General features: G+C 34.6%; 2 protein-coding genes across 2 annotated transcripts; one reads left to right on the top strand and one right to left on the bottom strand.

Annotated features, from left to right (window-relative positions):
• Positions 1 to 1372: 1372 nt before the first annotated feature.
• MONOS_18177 (uncharacterized protein) lies at positions 1373 to 1877 on the top strand (the record flags this gene model as incomplete). Its single annotated transcript, XM_067871170.1, has 4 exons — positions 1373 to 1449; positions 1546 to 1620; positions 1715 to 1751; positions 1827 to 1877. 4 exons carry the CDS (start codon positions 1373 to 1375, stop codon positions 1875 to 1877), a joined length of 240 nt encoding a protein of 79 aa, XP_067720835.1.
• Positions 1878 to 6620: 4743 nt separating this feature from the next.
• Positions 6621 to 8703, bottom strand: MONOS_12280 (uncharacterized protein; the record flags this gene model as incomplete). Its single annotated transcript, XM_067864889.1, has 3 exons — positions 6621 to 7001; positions 7962 to 8468; positions 8524 to 8703. 3 exons carry the CDS (start codon positions 8701 to 8703, stop codon positions 6621 to 6623), a joined length of 1068 nt encoding a protein of 355 aa, XP_067720834.1.
• Between the last annotated feature and the right edge of the window lie 568 nt (positions 8704 to 9271).

The following is a 9271-nucleotide window of genomic DNA, read 5'->3' as shown; positions in this document are numbered from 1 at the left end:
CTTTTTTATAAGTGTTGAAAATGAGGAAATTTTTCTTGAAAATGTTTAAAACGAAAAAATGAGAATGATCCTCAAAACATTTTTTATTTCATTTTGGGTGATTAATATACTCGAGCTTTTTTAATTTTGGTTTTAATTGATTTTTTTCAGCAATAATGCTTTGACAAAAAAATATAAATGACTTATAATATATATGGGTGATTTTTTATGGGATCATTAAAATAGTCTCATCAAATTAAAAGTTTTAATTGACAGCTCATTTTTATTTCTCTCTTTTTAATTCTCGAATTATTCATCAGGAATTTCATTTTATGTATTTTTATTTTGTCAACCACATTTTGAGTGAACCAAAACAATCCCATTATAAAACTTGTTAGTAATAAAGTTTCATCCATATTTCTCCCACGCAATCGAAATGAAAACCTCACAAATATCAATTTGAGTTGAATCGACTTATATTTCAACTTTTACAAAAGTGGTTTGTGAATAAATATGTGTTTCTTCATTTCCAATAATTGATGGTTTTCAACAAGAAACATGCTTTGTTTATGAAAAGAAAATCTGCAGCCATAAGATTGATGGAAAACATTGCCAATGTGAACACAATCAAACGAACAGGAAGCGAAATTCATTCGAATTTTTAAAGAACAATTTGTTTATTCATGGATTTCATCTTGCAATATTAAAAACTAACTAAAATTTTCAACGGATCAATTTCTCGGGAAAGAAATTCTCAAAAACAAAATCGTTGAAGTTAAACTTTTCCAAAATATTTGATATTAGAAGTTTGTTGCAGTTTAGAAATTCCATTTCTTTCGACAATAATATTGTTTTAAGTATTTGTGTTTTGTTTGTTCTGAGAAATTGAAGAAATATGATATCTTTTAATTTGATAATAATTTCTTGAATCATTCATTTCTTTGTTTGAAGTTTATTTTGTCTCATTTTCATTTTTTCCGAACAGAATTAATTATATTCAGCGCTGACTAATATATTCAATTATTCACAAGAGAATAATAGAGTTGTTGATTTTTGACAGAAAAAAAAATACACAAGTGTCTTTGAAGAGAGCTTCCTGTCAAAAAAAGTGATGTAACATTTTTATTTTGAGGTGTGCTTTCACGAATTTTAGTAATGGATTGTATCATTTTTTATTAAAATCAGTTTGGAATAAGGTGTGAACCGCATTATATGGAGATGATAGAGAGAAGCAAATGCAAAACAGAAATGGACATTAGAAAATGTTAACGGAAAAGTTGTAGTGGTAAAGCGAAGTGGAAAATGAATAATAGGCTTAGATAAATGGAGATGACGAAAGCGATTTGCGAAGGATAAGAAACGCAGAGCCATGTAAGACATTGGTGTACGTTTCATGAGCGAGCAAGGCACAGCTGAGCTCGACGATCACTTTGCGGCGCGGAAAGCATGTGATCGAAGGGGAGACGATTAGTTTGGGGAAATGATGATTTCAATAGTTGGGAGAGGGAAGACTGTGAGTATGATTGGGATTAATTCTATTTTTGTTTTTTCGACAACATTATTCAGTATATCTTCTGGTCAACTGGAGGCGGGGCATGTGGGGATCGATCACAACGTTACAAGAAGCTCATCGCCGAGTGTGTTTGTGGTGTCACTGGGGAGAGGGACTCATTCATATAAATTTTTGACTAAAATCCTCTTCTTCTTCTGTGAAATTCAATGATCAAATACTAAGATTTGAAGGACCAGTAAATCTTCAACATTTGACAAAGGTTTGAAGGTTGTTCTTGAACAGCAGAGTATGTGGGCTAATAATTTTTTTATATTGTTCATATATCTCGAAAAAGGTTTTTGTTAAACTCTTCTTTAACAATTACAGCAAGTGCACTTCATCATAAAACGTTATTGTGTTGTGTTAAATTTTAACATCTTCACCATTTAAATAAGTTGAACATTGCAATTTTCACAAAAAGAAAGGATGACATTAAATAGAAATTCAACAAAAAGCAATTTCTCTCATCTCACTTCAATAACAAGATGATTGGTACCTCGAGTTTGCCTTTTTTTCTTTGAGCAACTTTGTCAATGCGTATGTTTAATATCGTTCTTTATGTCACATAGATTTCCAAATTTGTCTTTCTCATCATCAGCATACGTTGGGAAACATTAATTGCACAACTGAAAAATATCATCTCACATCCAAAACTGGAAAAAATAATTCTTTATTATTAATTCTAATAAAAGCAGCCACATTCAGCATCACTCCAACAAGATGCCAACTCAGAATGTGCAATTGCTGTAGCTTATGTTGATAAGCATTCAAAGTTATTATCAAAAAAGCTTTGAAAAAGTTTCATTTCTGAAGAGAGCAAGCCTTCGCTCAATAATATTCTGTGATTGTTGCGAAATAAAAAGAGTATTGCTGTCAATTGACTTTGAATTGAAAGTTTTTCTTTCTTGTTGAACAAAAAGCTTTGATTCTGTCACATCCAGAGGAACAAGAGAGCGCTGTGGTTCGAATCCTACTGCCGATCCACTGATCAAAGTTCCACTGCGTTCGAAATACAAAAAATCCTTCATTCTTTGGACATTCAAAGCTGACCAATATTTTTTTTCTGAAGGTTGATATTCCTCAAAAAATCTTTGATGAAATTCACAATTTGAAGTTTTTTCATTGTTAGAAGATGAAAATGATTGATTTGTTTTTATAATATTGTTAAAGAATAACAGAAGATCTTGCAATGTTGTTATTGTTTCTGAGGAAATATTGTTGTTTATTGCCTTAACATACACGCCAAACTCACTGTCGCACAAATTTTTTCCGTGATGCTCAACAAAGAAGTTGAGCTCGCAACGTTTGTTCTTGAATAACTTTGTTTTGTTTGATAATATGAAATGCAAAATGAACCGATTTCTATTATGCGACCCAGCATCGCAGAAAAATTTAAATGATGTTGCCTTACCGAAAATAGATCTTTTCAATACAGATTCTATGCATTCAATGACATAGCGATAATCGTTGTTCATGCAATTTGAAAGAAAATTAAACGTTTTTTTATAAAGGTCTGAATGGTTCTTTTGAAGAGTAATAACCGAAAAATGAGAAATCTGCTTGTAATCATAAAATTCTTGCTGCAGTTGATTTCTTCGAATCGGAAGCTTCCACTTTTCTTTAAAATCAAACAGGCATATGACCTCATTGTCCGAAAGACTTTCCACAGTATTCCGAAAATGCACTCTTTGCCATCCAGCCATTTGTTTGTGATGTTTAAGTAAATTCAAAGTTTTTGACTGCTCTGTGTTGAAATATTTTCCCTCAGGTAACGCAGCTTTTTTCTTTTCCAACTGTTCCAATTTTTGACATAGCCCGCAAAGATCTGTTCGTCTTTTGGCTTTTTGAAATTGAATTGTCAATCTATAAAAGTGTGAAAAAGAGATGTTGATGTTTGTTTCCTTTGTGAAGTTTTCCCACAGTTTCGTTTTTGGAGCAAATATCAAGCGTTTTTCGTTCGGTGAGAATATTGGAAGTGGATTGTGATGTGATTTTGAATAATGATGAAGCGGTTTCAAAGTTGATTGAAATGAAAATGCAAAATCATATTTTGCTCTCTGAATTGCTCCTTTAAGTTCAATAAGAGATATAGACGAACTTTTCTTCTTCTGGGTGCCAGGCTTGTCTGTTCCTCCCTTCAAAATTGAAATACAAAAATTGTTATAATTTTCTTTCGCAAAGAACGTCATGGCTGGCATATATCCAGATTTCGCAACGACTAGCCAAGAATTGTAGAAGTTTTCATCAGAAATATGAACAACAGAAGAATCGTTGCAAATTATCCAATTCTTTTGACCATTGGTATTTTTCCGAACTATTGCTATATAATGACCTGAGTTCACTCCGGTTTTTTTATATAATACTTGCCCCACAAGAAAGTATTTTATCAAAGCATCCTGATTAGAAAAATGCAATTTGTTTTCCATATAACTGTTTTTCACAAAAAAGTTGAGTTTGTCTTTTTCCGAATTGTATTTGAATGTAACTAATTCTGGAGGAACTGCCGTTGTTGGATGAGTGCAAATGTGGGATAATGCCAAAACTTTTGGAAACAGAGTAAATCTGGCCCAACGACTTGATGGACATAAAGAATTGCAAATAGGACATTGGTACAAATTGTTTTCTGACAAGTTCTCTCTGGTGAGTTCTCTTTTCAAGCCATTCAAGATTGATCCACCGTTGATGAAGAATGTTGAAGATCTTTTTTCTTGGACCTCACTAATATGGTTGCATTTTGAACACTGAGTGAATCGAGATATTTTTGGTTTAAAATGGTTTTCGTCACATAATCCATTGAAAACAAATAATGCTTCGAACTTTTGAAATGCTTCAACTGCATTTTGTTGTTCACGATGACCATAATTGCAGTGTTGATCCCATTTATCAATTGTGTCATTATTCCACTGATCAGGAATTGAGTCGTGATCATTTAGATTGTTACAAATTCTCGCCAACGATGATGATAAATTATCCATTTTGTTTTCATGATATTGAAGTGGATGAAACTGAATTGAAGATGCGACACATTGAAGAATTGAAGCTATGTAACAGGTGTTGCCTAAATTAGGAAGTCCAAAATGGTGGTGGTTGATGTTGTTTCCATGGATTTGATTATCCCTTTTAATGCAAAAGTCATCAAATACTGAATTATTAAGCAATTCCTTTGAGGATAATGAGTGATAAATGTTATCTTTTGAAGAAAAAACTGATTTATTGAAGTCAGTTGGGAAAGATGAAGAGGAATAAAAGAGTGTTTGACTGGTTAAAACATCTTGATCGAAGTTGGATTTATCAAACAGAAATCGTTGATATTTCTTATCGCAATTGCTGAAAACACTTGTTGTTTCGAATTCAAAGTCAGTTTCTTGCGGATGGATATTGTTTGATTCATTTGAATTTTGTTCTTTCAATTCACCAGATATATCCTCTCGGCTCAAACAAACGGACTTTTTGTTCATAAAAGAATTTATTGAGAAGTTATATGTAAATAAATCTTTAGGAAAAAGCGGAGGAGATTGGAACACTTCCGAGTATGTCATCACATTTGCATCTCCATCGCTTTGGTAATCGATTGAGCATTTACAATCCGAAGGAAATGAATCATAAGGAAGAAGGGAATTAGATAAGTTCATTGACAATCCATCATTTTTAAGAGAAGAATTCCTTTCAAGTTTTACTGTTGAATATCCCAGTTTTTTCTTTTCGTCAAACCTCCTCCAGCCATCTGAAAATATGTTTTCATTTGAGCAACTACATAGATGATCTCTTTCTGATTTGTTGGAAACTTCAGCAAGATATGTGATTTCACATTTCTTGTTGATGGAAGAAATCACTTTTTCGTTCTGTTGTTGTTTCGGATTAAGATCGCTGCATTCAGTATTAATAATCATGAGATCATTCCAAGCATTTTCATCTAAAAATTCTTCTTCGTCAGTTGCTTTTTTCTTTTTTCTACGAATTGAAACAGTTGAAGATAATTCTGTTGAATGATTCATCATCCATTTATTCCCTGTCTTCCATTCTATTTCGCTTAATCCTGCAACGAATAACAAAAAATGAGTTTAATGATAATTAATGGAAAGAGTTAATACGTTCGAACCTTTTCTTTTTGGAGGAATAACTGATTCGAGTGGCTTTTCAACTTTGTTGAGGTTTTTTTTCAAAGTTTGTTTGGCGTGATTTATTTTCCCTTGAGTAACATCGAATCCGCAATCTTCTAATCTTTTTAACGATGAGCATTTGGTAAGAGCTTGTAAAAGCATCGTTTGAGTGTGCTTCTGAGCAGAATTGTAAACAATGGCTAAGTCTTCAATTAAGGTAAAATACGGTTCTGTGAAGTTGGCATTATAAAAAAATATACAGCAAATCATCAATGAAAAAAAAACTATGTTAAGTGTTTATTTTTCAGACCGTTCAGCATTTTCCTTATTCTTTTCATTGTATCTTCCGCATCTTTGAGCTTTGTAAAAAAGTAGATAAGGAGTTCTTCAACATTATTTCCACCAATTCTTTTTGTTTCTTCCCAAAGAGCTTTTGCCCTTCTTGATAATGTGTATTCTGGAAGAATGTTCATAAAGAATTTGTTGAGAAAAAAATTATTGAAGAAATATGAAAATGATCAAAAGGATTATTTTTTAATTGATAACTACTAACCTCAAAAAAGAAAAATATTTTCAATTAAAGTGTGGAAACTTCTCAAATCGACATCAAATTTGTTCAGCAATATACTCGAAACATTTTTTCTTTAGTTTCAGTGAACGCATTTTCTTCATCTTTAATCCTTTTCTTTCATTCATTATTTTATCTCCACAAACAAATCTTCTTTTTTCGTTCAAAAAAGAGATGCTTCCTTTTTGCCACAACCAATGCTGAAAGCGACTCATCTGCTCCGCCAAGCTGATAGATACCAAACAATGATTTGGCCTTGCTGACATTGAAGCTGCTCCTCATCCAATGAACAAACCAAATGGCTTCTCTCCCTCCAACAGCTTTCCTCATCATCATCATCTTCTTCTTCTTCCTCGACGACGAGCATCTCATCAATCGCATGGCTCACAAAACTCAATGAATGATGATTTTTTTTTTCCTGTTATTCATCAGCACCATCTCCGAAACTCTCAAAGGCTCCAATTTCTCTTTCGCCCTCTGCTCGCATATCTTCATTCAGCAGCTCAACAGAATTCACCTCAAACACATCTTCATTCAATGCTCGTACAAAATGATTGCCCCAATTCCTTCCAAAACGGGCGAATTTCCGGTCGTCGTCGAGGAAGAGAAAGACAGTTCCTCTTTTAATAATTTCCCATGCCAACAAAGAAGACACATAAACTTCGCTTCCATTTTCCTCGATCGGAGCAACAGCCAGCTGCTGTTCTTCTGCTCTGCCTTCAGCCGTTTGCATTCTCTGCTCTTTTGATGAAGATGAGCCCCTGTCAGCATCCAAAATGTTCCTCACAAATTGTCTGCAGCTCTGCCAATTCCATCCAAAAACGATCACAAAATGAAAACAAAACAAACACAAAATGCAAACATTGCAAATAATGCATGTGGTTGTTGGAAACGAAGAGACAACAGAAGAGCAATTACACGATTTGCATTGCCTCTAATATCGGTGAGACAACAGGAAAAAGAAGAAGAAGAAGAGAAATAGATGTTATATTGCTCGAAGGCAGAGGAAAGCTGTATTGTTTGAGAGGATGAATGAGATGGCGATGCAGAATGTTGCAAAGAAGAACAAGAAACAGATGACGATGATGAAGATGAGAAGGAGGAAGAAGGAAGAGAAGAAAAAAGATGAAGAAAAGAATGCATTGAAGATAATCTTGCTTCTTTTGATGTTGAAATTGGTGATGAATCAGACGAGGAAGAAGAAAGAAGGAAGAAGATGAAGATTTCGGAGAAATAGAACCCATCGGAGAAATAAAATCAATATTTCCGTTTCTGCTTTTCCCTTTCCTCTTTCACAGTCCAATCATCAATCATCAATCCAATTTTCTCCTTCTCCTTTCTCTTCTCTGAAGTTCTCCTCCTCTCTGAATATTCTTCTTCTTCTTCTTCTTTTCCTTCTTCATAATTATATTATCCTTCTGCTATTTCTCTGCTCCTTTTTCTTTCTCATCTCCTTTTGGTCCATTTTCTTTTTCATTTCTCAACTCTCCCAAAAAATTAACATTGCTCATCAAACAGCAAACATTTGGGTGTGGCTGAGTCAAACGAAGATAATCATCCGAATGGAGACATGAAACAGACTGTGATTGAAGAAGATGATGCGAAGGAAGATGACGTCGATGGAGGAGAAAGTGACGATATCCATAATGGTGATGAAAATGCTGAGGAAAATTAAAGCGAAGAAGATGAAGAGGAGGAAGATGAAGAGGAGGAAGAGGCAGTGCATCTGAAGAGTGCGGAGGCGGAGAAGGCATCTGCACACAAGAGCAATCAGAGCCTTCACAAGTGCTCCAAAAGGGAATCTTCGACAGCATTGACGTGTGGGAGACACTCTCAAATTGTGTGCTGCTAGATAGAAACAATTGCAATCACAATCACAATTACTCGAATTCGAGATCATATAAGAAGAAAAATATGAAGAAGAAGAATAAGAAGAAGAAGACGACGATGATAGAGGAATTTGTTTGCATTCTTCTTGTTGAATCACAACAGAAGCACTGCTGCTTGGATGCTCAAAATGAGGCTGACCCCCAATATTCAATGAATTTGAAGCGGATGATGGTGAAGATGGCGAAGAAGGAGAAGAAGAAGAAGAAGAAGGATGCTCATTCATCATATTCCCTCTTTTCATGTAATTCCGAATGTCATTGTTCCAACCAAGAAGACGATGTTTTGTAGCTCCTCTCTTCTCTTCCCCGCCTTCTTCCCTCTGTTCTCCCAAAGGTGGCAGAAGAGGCAGAGTTTCTTCCTCACAAAATGACCCTGGCAACTTTTCAAGCTCGCCAAATGTGTCACATAATTCATTCCCAGTTATATTCTTTAACTGCTTTTGTATGTTCCTTTGGCTTTTTTGGATGCGGGAATGTTTTGTTGTGTGTGTCTTTTTTCAAGCCCATATCATCTCTTTCTTCTTTTGTTTCCTCTTCCTCTTCCTCTTCTTCATCCTCCTCCTCTTCTTTTTCGTCATTTTCGTCTTCTTCGCATTCGTCGTCATCAACTTCCATTTCATCTAGGTTTCCTCCCGATTTTTGGTTGATGTGCGAGAATTGAATGAGAACGCACTGAAAAATTGGAATGTGAAGAGGTTACTCGCTCTTGCACTTCTGTGATTGTTAAGATGTCTCCTATTGCTCGTCTTTGCTGCGCATCCTGAAGCATTCAAAGAAGGCCATCAAAGATATTTCATTGAAGGAGTGATCAGCAAAATGAAGATGAAGTAGCAGAAGCAGAAGCTGAAAATGAAGAAATACAAGCGAGAGTTAGCTCAGTCGGAGACATTCACAAGAAATTCACTCACATCAAAGGAGAATTCACGTTGTAATGGAGAAATCTCTCGAAGGTCATCTCCGTCGTTATTCACCTCCAAACTCGAATTGTTTCAAAATTATCATCTTTTCATCTGCGTCTCCTTCATCCCTGAAAAATGAGTGAAAGGCATCCTCCTTTTCTTATTTCATGAATGTTTCCCTTCTTTTCTTTGCCCACCATAATATCTCTTTCATTTTCATTTATTTCAGCTGCTATTCTGTGATTGAACGAATATTCCTTTCGTCTTTCTGAGTTGAAATGAAA

Source organism: Monocercomonoides exilis (genome assembly GCF_001643675.1).
Source record: "Monocercomonoides exilis strain PA203 chromosome Unknown scaffold51-639645, whole genome shotgun sequence".
Taxonomy (NCBI): domain Eukaryota; phylum Preaxostyla; order Oxymonadida; family Polymastigidae; genus Monocercomonoides; species Monocercomonoides exilis.
This window is presented reverse-complemented; position numbering and strand designations above follow the sequence as displayed.